Source organism: Linepithema humile, chromosome 1, assembly GCF_040581485.1.
Source record: "Linepithema humile isolate Giens D197 chromosome 1, Lhum_UNIL_v1.0, whole genome shotgun sequence".
Classification (NCBI taxonomy): domain Eukaryota; kingdom Metazoa; phylum Arthropoda; class Insecta; order Hymenoptera; family Formicidae; genus Linepithema; species Linepithema humile.
Genome location: NC_090128.1, coordinates 6,949,727 through 6,963,910, shown reverse-complemented (window position 1 = coordinate 6,963,910; position 14,184 = coordinate 6,949,727). Strand labels below are relative to the sequence as shown.

Sequence of the window (14,184 nt, the reverse complement as noted above, 5' to 3'; positions counted from 1 at the left end):
TTAACAAAAATGGTAAAGTACTAATATATTTTGGGGAAAAAAAACAATTGAATATATTTTTTAATTTATACTCCAACATTGAGATGCAAATAGATAACAATTATTTAATCTAAAAAATGAGCTTTATTTTGAAAAAATTAAAGTTCTGCAAAGACTTGTAAATTTATTTCTTATAATTATGCATTTAAGATATCTGCAATGAAAAGTGAAATGTTCAATATTCCGCTGATGTGGACTAAAAATTGATAAAGCAAGACGAGGAAGAAACAATTGCCAACTTCGCAGAAACGCTTACTTACAAAGTAAGTTCGCGATCAGAAGTAGTAGCCGAGAAGTTGAAAGTAAATAGGGAAAAAGGTTAAGATAAATTGGACTTTATGTACAGAAATATTATGTTTCGCTCGTCTGTTTTCTTTTAAGCAAATAAAAAGGCACTATTTATGTGTGTTCCGCGCATCATATGAAATATCATCTTTTTACAATTTTGCCAAAGAGATGAAATTTAGGACTTGTAAAAATTTTTGTTTGATTTTATTCAAAGCTATTAAATCTATTTTTTTAAGTAAATAAAAATGCATTACGTATTCAAGATTTTTATAAAAATTAAAGAATTTATAAAATTGTAAAAAAATGGGTCTAGATATTTTTTTCACCGCACATTGACATGCGGCGTTCAGGACATTTTATAAAAACCTCGCAAAGTCTCAGTTAGATATCGGAAGCTGTTAGGATAAAGGAGCCGTGTTCGTTGATAAGGTACGTGTGTGCCCGAAATATCGCGTGCAAATTGTTACTTCCCAAGCGACACATGATTCATTACATAAGTGATTCATCTCATTCACGAGCCACTCAATCAATGAAGACACTTATGTAAATTTGCGTGCTGATGTACCGTTATACAGAGAACGAGGACGTAATTCGATCTACATTCGCGTTTCAATTTACCGCAATAGCTGCATTACGCTGGTTCGAAAATTTGCAACATTGTTTGCATACTGAAAGACAAGTCATCGAAATGTCACGATAATAATGCTTTTCGAATCAATTCTTTCATTCGAGAAATTGAGATCTTATACGCAAACGGATTCAGGTTAATTTTCTTTCCGCATATAGTCTGATTCGATAAGGCTTCTTCTACTAGAATCGTATTTCAAATGTCAATCGCGAACGCTTTGCAGAGATCAATCAGAATATAATAATTATCATAGGATGAATTGAGAGCTGTTATCGCTCTTTTCAATTTCATAATTTTTATTTTTTAATCAAATAGCTGCTTTTTTGTTATTTAAAACTTGGTTTTTTCTATTCTAGGATTTTTAACTTCTTTGTTACTTTTTGAGTGCTTAGACTAATCCGTTATTGTTCATTTCATTATTGAGAAATGTTTTAATGTTACGATAGATGTTTATTAATATAGTCAAAAATGATTAAGTACATTAAAAATTCATTGAATTGAAAAATACTTTTGTATTGCAATTGACATTTATTAACGTGGAATTTCATGGAATTTAATCAATCATCACAGTATTGAATCACTAGGATTGAATTATCGTTTAACTTCACATTGCAAATATATTTCATTATCAACCCTTAAAACTTCCAATTACGGTTATTACACGATCGATGAAACGACATCATCCACTGCTATTCCGCGTAATTCACTGTAAAATTTCAACTTAATTATATAAAATATTTCATCGTTTTGTGATTAATATAGAAATTGCTTCGTTGGCTACGAAATATACATATTGCTTAATTAAAAAATAAATGACACAATTAAAAGAATTTATTACAAATCTTTCAGTAAGCCTGCGGCAGTTGCTTCAATTGTAAAAGGTAATCTCAAAAATGAGATCTTAACTAATTAGTATTATATTTTACAGTAATTTTTCTTACTAATAATTTTTTAAATCTTTATACACGAACAACACGCAAAATAAATTATTTCTGTGTATTTTGATTTCATGATGTTTTTCTCTTCAAACTTTTACCGCACACTTTTACCGAATGCACTTGTCATTTGTTTTGTTTGCAAAACAAGGATATGTTTTCGAAGCTTTCAGTGTTTGAAAAAAAACAAATCTCATATTTTTACTTTGTATCACTTTTCTTTCAAATGAGCGATACGTTCGTTGATGCTATAAATATTTTTTTCGTGACGTTATATTCTATCCTTTCCGAAAAATAAAACTAATTGTATAATATGAAATAATTATACATCTGTCTAAATATTGCACGTTTCATGTTTCTTTATCTTTCGTATTTTCTCACATTATCACCGCAATATCATTAAATGTCTCATCCGGTGGTTTCAAGTGCGTTTTAAAGTGTAAAACGAAAAAACATCACGGAGACTGTCTCTTTAAGTCGCCAAATGGGACAAGATTTTCTTTTTTGAAGAAATAACAATCTCTAATTAATTTTAATCGAACCGGATGACTCAAAGAGGAAAATAAGAAACACGGAAAAAGTGCAACATACCGTACGTTGCAATTCGATCTTGTTAGTGACGTCGACGCCTTTCGACATCTTTTAATTGGCCAAGTTAATGAGAAGTTGTACCGGCTTATTACGCGGTAACGTTAGTGTCTAATCTTCACTCGTCACTCAATCTGTCTGTATTAATTAAAAATTCACGTACCGACCCTATGATACACGGTGCAATGCTAGAAAGAAAGAAAAATCGTGAAATCGGAAACACGGTTGGAATCAAGCCGTGGAATCGAGTTGTCGGCCGACTCGCAGCGCACAGTAATTGAAAAGCGGAACGGCGACCCTAAATTACGAGCAGCAAATTAAGCCCCCGGTGTTAATGAATCCCGGACGATGACGACAATCGACGACGACGACGACGACGAAAACAACTATGTAATACAGTTACAATGACGTTTACAGAAACATTTTTCACTTTGCACACGTTGTTGGTTACCGAATAATTCTGTACTAATCATTAATCTCTCTTATCTTATCTCTCAATTAGTTTGCATTGTAAAGCTAAATGTAATGCAAAATATTTACTAAACATAAAAAATTTTGAAAGAAGAAATTGATTAAAGAAGAAAGTATTTATCATTAAAAAATTAAGTTTGGAAAAGATGTAACTGAAATGTGTGAAAGAAAGGAGACACAAAATATAATTGGTGATATGACGAGAAGAAGCGATCGCTCCGTTCGTTCGACAATCACGCACTGACTCAGGAGTTACCTATTTTTCCTATTTATATTACGTCCTCCACCCGCGGGCATTGGAATTTTTTGAACGCAGAATCAAAACATGACGTCACGCGTTCCAGCTTAATTACTTCAAACCTTATTATTGATCAAAATTGTCAAGTGCGCAACAATGCGCGAATCGAGCAACGAGAAGAGGAAGAGGAAGAAGAACGAAACAGCAATTTATTTATGAACAATTTTTTCCATAAGGTTTTCTCACAAATAAAAAACGAAATAATTTTCTTTTATGAAATAAAACAATTGAACATTGTCTAGAAACAGAAAAATCAAGGAAAGAAATGATCTTTTTATCTATTCTCTTGTTTTCTTTTAAGTACATGTGTCTTAAATCTGATGGAAAAGTAAGAATTGCAGGGTACGAGCCGACACGAATCGCGCGCTACGTTTTACGTTCCATGAAAAACGTTATTGCGTGTTACAACTCGACTGTAGAGTTTCCGAAGTAATTTAACAAGGCGGCACAACCCTCTCGATCTCCGGGTGCACGCACACGCTCGATCTGACGCGAATCAAGCTACAGAAAGCCTCAAACCGAGCGGATGTTGGCACGGCAAGCAATTCGCGCACAAAGCAGTTTCACTTGCTGTTACCGGAACACATTTTCGCATGAATCATCCAATGATAGATGGCGAGAAAAGACATTGCGTTACGATAAAAATATATTTGCTTTCGGATAAGGTATAAGCTCTGGAAGATAAAGGTCTGAGAAGAAAATAAATACTAATTTGCACACAAAAAAAAACCTAGCGCGTAAAAAACAGCTTATTTTTTAAGAATCGGCAATAATCGGCTAAAATTTCTTAGGCAGGTAATAGAGAAAATTAATAGAAATTGAATAAAAAAATCTTTCGATGATAAAGAACGAGTATTATGAAGAGTTGAACTTTTTACTCCGAAAATCTGGCTTGCTCTGCCGATAATTCTGCCGATGTGTGTTTTATAATGTGCGTCTTTTTTTTTATGTTACAGATGAACATTATTAATTTACATTCTTCCTGCACGATGATACTACTTGGCATTTTGGCGTTGACGACAATAATCGGCCTCACAGATTCTGCTCCTTTGTCGTCGTACGAAAGAAGAGACGATCGTCCCAAGATCTTCTTGTTGATGGATCAAAGAATACCAGAATTTGAGGTATGTTTTTTTTATAGTAAACATAATTTATGACAATTTTATTTTTCCTCTATTTATCTCGTAATATGTGAACCGTTCTTTCGACGCAAATAAATGTATCCAAATATACCTTGTGATGTGTCATGTAAAAAAATTTTAGATCCATCTTTCAGCAAAATAAAATAAAGAAATTCTTATAATAATTCATACAAGTTATACAAGCTTTCATTTTTATTTTATTTATATTATTGATATATCGACATCAAATTTTGCACATGACACAAGAGGTGTCTTTCAAATCTGGAAAAACAATTACAAATTAATGGCGTTTAGTGATATAAGTGGGAGATGCGTTGTGATAAGAGAGCATCATCAATAATCTGTCGATAAGTTCTAAGCGCGTGAAGCATGCGGAATCGCATTTGTTGTTAGAAACAACACGTTCCAAACGCGAAGACTATTGTGTTGCGAGCAGCAGCGCGACACGTGTCTCATCGAATCGCTTAGTTTACAGACGCTTTGCGTTTGGAACTATTAGCCGTGTGCTTCGATCGACCGGCATTCGCGCTGTAACGCCACGGATAACGCGCGTACGTGTGCGCGATGAGATATATCCCAAGTGTGCAGAGAAACAGCACTTCGATTTGGTATCGGCGTGACGGGAAATGACGCAAACATACGACGCATAAGTACGTATACGAGAGAACCGGGAGAAGCGAGTCGTGAATGAAAACGTCCTCCGCACTTCTATACATGTGGAAGATCCCACGCTGTGTTACATAGGATTTGCATTTCGTATTTCCCGTGACACCCATAACTTAGGTAAAGCGGATAGATTTCGATCGAAGAACGCATCGCGCGTATTCCTTCAGCCTACTTTAGACAATCTATGACTCGCGATAGATGGAAATGTATGCGAGTCAAGTTTTCTGGAAAATTGTTGCTGAAAAGTACGCGTGTATTATAAAAGTTCGAACAGTAGCTTATTTTCTCACACGATCGTTGTGTGTTTCGAGACTCTCCGCAGAGCTTCCTCGAAAAACAATTATTAGCTGTGCACCGCGATTGTAAGCTCGTCACATCAACAGAGAAACATCTTTATTCTATATTCTTTACGCAATCCAGACGTTGCGCGATTAGATTGCTAGATTGCCACTAAAAGATCTGCAATAAAAGAGAAGATCTGTATTAAAAGAGAAGATTTGTATTAAAAGATATGGCGAGATGCTTTTTTCCGATGATGAGATAAAAGATCTACACAAACGGATATCCGAACCAAGAGATTTTTCAACGAAGCGGAAAGCTAGCTGAAAGGAATAAGAAACTTTGTCGAAAAAGATGTGCCAAGATAAGTTATTGTTAGAATTTTCTAATAATAATTTATGAGACATTTTTTCCCTCTTCTTTGCACATATAATTTTAATACAGAAAATATGTGTGGCATTAATGACTTCTGTTCTATAATTTTCTTTGGCGAAACAGTTTAAGGACGGCACGCGGAAAGATTGCTGACGCGGTTGCGAGTTTGCATTCCCAAATTCTTTACTTGCGTTTCAAAGCGGACCGCTTGTGAAAGTGCACGCGACGGAATGGCAGAATTACGTCACGCGCACAAATTCGATCATTGCCAAGTCTACCTAAATGTGCATCTTCCGATTCGGTGCATTGTGCAGCGTGAGTCGACAGCTCCTGCGAGTTTTGACTCGAGAAATTGCATTTTTGAAACGTCATAGAGCGAGTGCGTAAATTCGCAATTGCTACGAAGATAAATTAATCTACGAGTGTTATGCAGAGAAAATGCAGTTCCGGAAAATTCGTTTTGCGAAAAATGTGCAATACAATATACGACCGAGATATCTCCGTATATTCGCCTCGCTAGGAAAGTAAAAAAGCTCAATATAAAAGCACGATGAAACAAAAGTGCCTACAATATCATACACAGAGAAATGTCACATGACAATGTAAATTGCAGCACGGTAAATTTACAGAATAAATTTGAAATTGCCCGTTGACACTTTTCGTGGACAAGTTATCTCGCTTATTGTTAGATCCATTGTTCGTTTATTGCTCGCGCTCGCTTGACATTGAATCTTAATGAATGGCTGAATTAATTTTAGAACTAAATCTAAATGTCGAATGTTAATTATTCATCCTTAAAACATCGAGCCGTTAGCAAACACAGGAAATTCGGTAGCTATTTTACTACATAAAAAACATATATATATTTCTAACATTATATGTTTTATGTTATAGAACGAGATGCTCGGCATGAATAATGACATTTCGTCGGACGTGGCGCGCACCAAGAGAATCGGTTCCCTGTCGATTGTAGACAACCTGGACGTTCTGAGGCAACGATACCTGTTGGAGTTGGCTCGCAGGAAGGCTCTGCAGGATCAACGGCAGGTTGGCGAGAACCGCCGCGTTCTCGAGTCCATCGGCAAGCGATCGGCACCAGGCGAATACGGATCCGATGACGCTGACAAGAACGTGAGACCCGGCACGAGGAATGGTCGCGACCGGAACGCAGCGTCCGACAGGATCGAGTGGTTCGAGGAGGATGTTCCGCTGTTTCGCGCGTCGCAGGACGATCGGATGGCCAGAGTATGAGCCGTATTTTTAGATTTTTCCTCTACCTTTAGCTTCGCCTCGCGGCAATCATTCGGATTAAACAAATTCGGCTCGGCGCTTCAACCGATGATATACGGCGTTATTGGTATCTGATATCGGTTTAGAATTTTGGTGTTGAACTTGGCTTCAAATTTGTATAACTTTGGATTTCTAAATCAACGAATAGCCAGGTATATTCCGAAAATGTCGAGCCGAATGTGTAAGGAATTAATCCTTTGATTTCCGATATTATATTTGATATATTGACTTTAAATGACATTAAATCTCATAATCGCTCATTTATTTATTTTATTTGGATCCAAGAATACTTGACCGCAGAAAGCATTCACGACGTAATAAAATGTAATAATAACGTTGATCTTTCAGGTGCAGGCTAATGAACTTCGCCTGTTGTAATGCCGCGACTCGACCTGCAAAAAGAAAAACTCCAGAGATCCGATATTTTAGCTTTGCCATATGCGACTTTTAATCGACCATTGTCATTGTTAAGTTATTCCGTCGATTTCGTCCTCTTTCAGTTTATTCATTCCCGTTTGACAAAACAGTCTGAATTCTGGCAGTTGCGTGACAGAGGTGAAAAATCGCTGAATTTCACAATTGACGATAAGCGCAAGAGTATTCTCATTGAAATCCAATCGAGAAATCGGAACGTTTTACACACACACATACGCAGTATTTGATTTCTCCTTACCATTATTGACTTTTTAGCGATTAATTTATTGAATTAGTTTTGGATTTATCTCTGAAGCTAAGAGGAACGCGAGAATCGCGATTGCATCGTTCGAAGAGATACGACGACGAGATGTAATAGATTTGACTATCGCGCGTAACGTTCCAAAGAATCGTACAAAGGTCTAAGCTTTATGTAAACTCCTTTACTTCCGTCTCTTTCTATGTCTAGCTTCTTCGGACACGGAGGAAGGCGTAACGAAGCAGTATTATGCATTGTGATTTTGTCTAAGCTCTTCTATATATTGCAGAGAATACCTGATATCCCCGATCCTTAGCATGTGTATTTAATTATCGCGTTCGCGCAACATTTATTGATAAATCTGTGCGGAGGGGAAAACGAGGGCACGAGAGTTGATTAAAACTTGCGACTTCACTTCTCTTGTCAACTAATAGATGTACAAATGTATTCGTTCGTTGTATCGATAGTTACCGCCTCTCGTGCGATACCCAGCGTCGATCGTTGGGCGCGCGCGAGGCAAATCTCACTTGTGTGTACCTGCAGTTTTTGCAACTCTGAAGTCTATTTTCTGCTAGTATGCTAATCAAAGAAGCTATCCGCAAAAGATAAGAATCGAATCTTGTGAGAGGATCCGGAACTCAGATATACTGTTAATGTTGAGAAGACGACTAATAACGCGATAAGATTTCCATAAGTACAATAGATGTATCCTACACGCACATTAATTTAGAAATAGTTTTACGCATATATCTCGTTCGCTTTTTGTTTCGTTTTAATATTATCGATTATTACTATGATTGTTTCGTCTTGTCGCAATTATATATTTATTCCTGTACCATAACAAGAGTACAAAGACAGAGCGATTACCATTTGCGCAAAAAAAGAAAAACACGAATGTCCATCGTAATGCGTGAGATTTGAAGGCCTCGCGAAAAATGCAACAGATAAAATGTGTATACGTATTATTAATATGCTTATTTAATTTAAGTTCACGCGATCGTGCCATAAGATCATTTTCACTTGTAATTGTTTCAGTGCATTTTTCGGGAAATCTAAAAAAAAAAAACAAAAAAACCGATGTAGTTTTAAATCTTTCAATAATGTCTATCAATGTTAGAACCTAGAACCTAGTTAGACTTCTTTAGAATCTTTTTTATTATTAAAAGCGTTAATTTGTATAATATAAAATTTGTCAAGAATGATGAATGAATATATAGTAGAACCTCTGTATTTTCGCAGCCCTTGTTTCCATATTTTCAAACACTTTCTCCTCTTGCACCGCTCTTCCATGAAATAGCGGTGGAGCGGCGGGGTGGTGAAGTCATTGGAAATATAGAGGTAAACTATATGGAGATTCGGCTGCATGTGTATGTTGTATTGATTTTATAGCGATAGATAATTATTTATTTAAAGGATAATTAAAAGCAAAACACATAATTTTCCTATGTATAGATCATCGCCTATTATCTCGTTACGAGAGATGTTGAGTTGATAATAACAGATGAAGTTTGAGTTGCCTGATGACGTAATTAATAAATTTTATTTGGAGTAAGCCATCAATGGGTATCCTCAATGGGTATATTCCTCGTGCGTTATAAAAAGGAAAAAGGTTTATTTCTATTTTCTAAATTGAATACTATTACACTTATACAACTGGAATAATAGAATACTCCAGTCACTTTTAACGAATGAAGATAGCAATTCATTTCTCTGTAGATACAAAGTCTGTTGACCTGTATAGAGTCACACTGACAATGAGTGTGTCCCTTACAGTGTGTCGTCATTAAAAATATTATCGATATACATTTCTCTTCCTCGTTTCTAAAGAGACGTTAACACTTTCGCGGCCGCTCACGTATTTTTACTTCGGTTTTATACTGCGGTATAAATCAGGAGCCGGTCACGTAATTTTACGTTCACTGTTTTCTGCATCATTGTATCAGGTTATGTAATATGAAATATCGGATATTTTACATCAGTTCAATATAATAGAGCAGCTCCAAGCGTCGAGCAGAGCCGAATATATAACGGTCGCGAAACTGTTAAGGGAATGATTCACAAAAATTCGTTCTCATATTAAAGATCATGTGCGCATTATTAAACATCTTTCTTTAACACCTAGTTTTTAAGACTTTTTTTCTCTTGTACCATTCATATATAATAGCATGACTCATATAAATACATGTTCGAAGGAAAACTACAAGAATACTTAAATGCTTATATAGGACAACTCAAAACTATTGAATAACATTTCAGAAATATATTTCTTGTCGAATTTTGTTTACGTAATCTACGTAACTTAGTCTAGAATCTTATTATTACAAAAAAATTATAAATGTCGCTGATCATTTAATAAATAAAACTCCGTCCGTATATTTGCACTTTCCAAAAATAATTCGTGAAAAAAGGTTTTTCATGAATTATGAATCATCCCACATGTAAAAGTGAGTATATACTAAGCAAATGAACAGTGAATGCAAATGAACAGTTGTAAATTTTTACTGTTAAAATGCAGAAAATGTATATGTCATACTAAATGTCGTGCGAATTAACCAATTCAATTCATATTCGGAGTGATTCGTTCATAAAATGCAATATTAACAAAAGTTTATACGTAATGTGAATGAAAATATTGTGCATTTACTGTTGGCTTTCCATTTGCTAGGGCTTCATTTTCTATCATGCGCAATGTCAGCACATCGAAATCGTCGTTTTTCTTTTCTCCCTTCAAGCCATTAATTACAATAAATCTGCTTACAGTAATCATTGCATTGGTTGTATTGCATTTGACATTTTCACATTCACTACGTACATGCGAATGTACGGAAAGAAACGAGCAAGCAATGAATACAATCCAAATTCATTATTTTTCTCACAGTATATACCTGTATATACCTGTATGTACCCAGTTTACTGTTAAAGCAAAATAATATGATAAAAAAGTTATGAGTAATATAATTTCGGGTAACTTAACTGTTGCGACGAACTTGCCGAATTGATGGAAAATAAGTTCTATGACGTGACCATGATCATAGCTTACGTAGGTCAAGAACGAATACACTGCCGTCAGATGCTGATGCACCGACTTTGTCGCCGCGACTATTCCAGCAAACCTCGAAGATGCCGCCTGTACCTTTGTAACTGTGCACCAACTGACCGCTCTGTTCGGATGAAAAAAATTATTTAGTTAGAAAATGATTGTTTCCTAAAGATTTGAGAAACAGATAAAATAGCTAATCGTTACTGTTTATTAATTTACAAAAAGGAAGTTTTCGGTATATCTTACCGAATATTAATCTTACGATTCACATTAATTATTAATTTCTTATCGCATTAGTTTATCGAGCACAAAAATAACGCGAGGAAAAGTTCAACATAATTTTTCGTCTGCGATATCATAATTCGATAAGCTTGCACAAAAATCATGATACTCACCTGAGTGGACCATATGTGTACGCATTTGTCAAAACTGCCGCTAGCAAGAAACTTGCCATCCGGACTGAATGCTACACTGTAAACTGGTTCAGTGTGCTTCGTCAGCGTATGTATGCATACGCCCCTTTCGACGTCCCACAATCTAACTGTCGAATCAAAAGAGGCACTAGCTAATGTTAGATTCATATTTGGATTGTGTGTTCCCGGACCAGTCGGCGACCATTTGATCGTGTAGATTTCTTTGCTGTGAGCTTGCAGATCGTGTACCCACGTATCTTGCTTCATAGACCATATTTTTAGACTCATATCATCTGAACAACTAGCCAATAGATTTCCTTGCGGATCCCATTTAATTGCATTAACTTCATTCTGCAAAATGCAAAAAAAAACGAGATAAGCGGGAATGAAAGAAGGAGCATACCTTATATTTGATTAAATCGCAAAAAGTTCCAAGATAATGTATACGCACCGTGTGTCCCTGGAAGCTCTTAATGGGCTTATCAACGTTGAGTTTGCATACATGTATGCACTGATCGGTGGAGCAACTAGCAAAAGATGTATTTGTTTGCCAGTCGACATCTAAGGCGGGCGCACAGTGGAAACTGAACTGTTGCGTACATTGTCCGCTCTCAGCGTCCCAAATAATGGTAGTTTTATCAACTCCGGCGCTCAGAATATAGTTACCACGCTTATTCCATTTCAATGCAAAGATCGGACCTTTGTGCTGACCTAACGTGGACGCTAAGCGTCCGTCGGTTGTCCAAATGCGAGCGTATCCATCGTAACTTCCAGTCGCAAGTAACGTGCCGTCGCACTGTAAAGAAGATTGAATGCATTTCACACTTTGCATCTAACAATGCGATAAGGTAAAAATGCATTCTTCGCACCTTCCAGTCAAGTGATGTAACATCCTTATTGCTCGGCACTTCAGTTCCACCTTTCTGTATACAGTGGCGTAGAACAAGCTGATTGGGCGCTTGCGAATTATCCGACATGTCCCAGATACGAGCAGTGCTGTCACCTGAACCAGACGCTAGCAGGTCGGTTGTTGGATTCCAAGCACAGATAAATACCTCTGATTCATGACCGCGTAATTTTGTAGCTTTACTAGCGGGAATCTCTACCGCGCTGGCATTCGACCCAGCATTGGCTCCAGTTGCTGGTTCATCGATTTCCATCTCCGCTGCTCTGTCTCCACCTCGATCATTATTACTTATACCTTCGTTGTTTGCAACAACTGAGAAGAAATAGAACATCTTGTTATTTCATAGTTTATTCTGTAGTATTTTTCTATAATAAAAAAGAATCTCTCTTTTCATGTTTTATTGTTACAAATAGTGAACAAGAGTTTGAGATTGTTTGCCACTAGTTGACGGACAGATTGATAATGAATTGTATTCTGTCATCTCTGATTATAACCCGGTGATAAAAATGTGTTTAAAATTCTTATCATCGCGTTTGACAAAAGTGACATGTTATGCAACTCGCAATATGACCGTAATCTAAGGCTGCCTGATTTATCTGCCTGGTTGTTAAGGAGATCTGAAATAAACTTCCATCTTTCAGACCAGGGTGTACCAGGTTCTTGGCAGTATGCGTTACTTTGTTATCTGATTTCAGTTTCTTAATTGTTAATTTAGTCTTTTTAATCTTTGTGCTTATGTTTTATAAATATGTACTGAATAGATTACCTTCCTCGCCATTTGTGTCCTGGCCTTCACTTTTCACCTGTTGTTTTTGTTGATTAATTTGATTCTGCCGTGTTGCAACAACGTCAGGCATAACAGCATCAATAAGTGATAAAGATTCCACCATTCTATGTTCAGTGCCATCATCGCCAATGGATATTTCTGCTTCTGTATATTGTAATCCTTTCTGAAGTATGGACAAGAGCGCTGCAGGTGGCACTAAAGCACCATTAATATTGCTTTGTGATATATGTGACTCTATGCCAAATGTATATGCAGAATGTTGAAAACCTGAGAGAAAAATCAGAAAACAATACCATTAAAACAATAACAAATTGTTATATGTAGATAATGACGAACAACTTGGAACTTTGTGAAACTCAAACTCACAATTAATTTGGTACTTAAAGTACACATAAAATATTATAAAATATTAACAAAACAAAGCAAAAAAGTAATTTATATACTAGCCATTTAAAAAAATTAAATATAATTATTGATTATAAATTGAGTGATTATTTGTTTGCTTACAGAAATTAAATTTTATTTTAATAAGTAAAACATAAAAATAATGTTTTCAACAGCGCTATTTTGATCCAGGATACAGAGTCGATAAGTAAATCTTGCAAACTGTAATCGCAATTTCGATTCAGTAATATTTTGCATCAATAAATTTCTTGCATTATTGCATTATTAGATATACTTCGTCATTGAATCGACTCATTCATCGGTGAATGAGGAGCGTTAAAACCATACTAAGTTCTCACCGCATAAGTGAAATGGAAAAAATGCCTTTTTTCACGTTGATGTTTGACGCTCAATTTCAGCGTTAGAAGATATCACGTAACCAATAATAACCCACCATTGCAGTAGTTTTTGATTACGCGATGTATTTTAGCGCTAAAATTAAGCGTCGAACGTCAGTGTGAAAAAGCATCTAAACAAAACGAGTCAGCGGCATCCATCGAGCGTAAAGTTTATAGGTTATAAACGAACTCTTCGTACCGGATTCCTGTAGGTATCGATAGACCAAGAAGTTGACCTCATCACTAGAGAAGCTCATCGTGCTTGACATTCACGGCTAGCACATATTCACGTTGACGATTGCGTCGTGGACTTTCTTTCCAATTCACTCCAGCGATCAAATTTTCGCCGTCAAGAATATCAGCACTGTTTGCCGCGCCGAAACCAAACCCGTTTCGCGAACGTTGAGGTCATGGTCAGAAATATGCTGGATTCACACTAAGTCCGATTTCCGACTACGATGTCCGATATCCAATAAGAAAGATTGTTTTATATAAAACAATCTTTCTTATTGGATATTGGACGTCATACGTCGGAAATTGGACCCAGTGTGAATCCAGCAATAGAGAAAGTGCGGCAACGACA

At 36.2% G+C, this 14,184-nt stretch overlaps 2 protein-coding genes across 4 annotated transcripts in view; one reads left to right on the top strand and one right to left on the bottom strand.

Moving 5' to 3' along the window:
• Positions 1-9,228, top strand: part of Dh44 (diuretic hormone 44) — a 35,516-nt gene extending 26,288 nt beyond the window's left edge. For all 3 annotated transcript variants that reach the window (XM_012379953.2, XM_012379954.2, XM_012379956.2), the window contains 3 exons: positions 4,204-4,371; positions 6,604-6,954; positions 7,348-9,228. In XM_012379953.2, coding sequence (XP_012235376.1) covers positions 4,204-4,371; positions 6,604-6,954; positions 7,348-7,377 — 549 coding nt within the window. In that variant the 3' untranslated portion in view covers positions 7,378-9,228. The remainder of the gene's footprint in view (positions 1-4,203; positions 4,372-6,603; positions 6,955-7,347) is intronic.
• A 32-nt stretch (positions 9,229-9,260) lies between these two features.
• Positions 9,261-14,053, bottom strand: ebi (transducin beta like ebi). Its single transcript, XM_012379947.2, has 6 exons — positions 13,801-14,053; positions 12,799-13,086; positions 11,995-12,344; positions 11,577-11,921; positions 11,108-11,476; positions 9,261-10,833 (listed from the first exon to the last, which is right to left on the bottom strand). Exons 1-6 carry the CDS (start codon positions 13,868-13,870, stop codon positions 10,702-10,704), a joined length of 1,554 nt encoding a protein of 517 aa, XP_012235370.1. The 5' UTR covers positions 13,871-14,053; the 3' UTR covers positions 9,261-10,701.
• Between the last annotated feature and the right edge of the window lie 131 nt (positions 14,054-14,184).

Excerpts from the sequence above, each read along its gene's own strand:
- ebi (XM_012379947.2), bottom strand. The coding sequence starts at position 13,870 with ATGTCAAGCACGATGAGCTTCTCTAGTGATGAGGTCAACTTCTTGGTC. Across the intron at positions 13,087-13,800 it reads TCGATACCTACAGGAATCCG|GTTTTCAACATTCTGCATAT; the intron begins GTACGAAGAGTT and ends TTTTTCTCTCAG. Across the intron at positions 11,922-11,994 it reads TTACATCACTTGACTGGAAG|TGCGACGGCACGTTACTTGC; the intron begins GTGCGAAGAATG and ends TCTTCTTTACAG.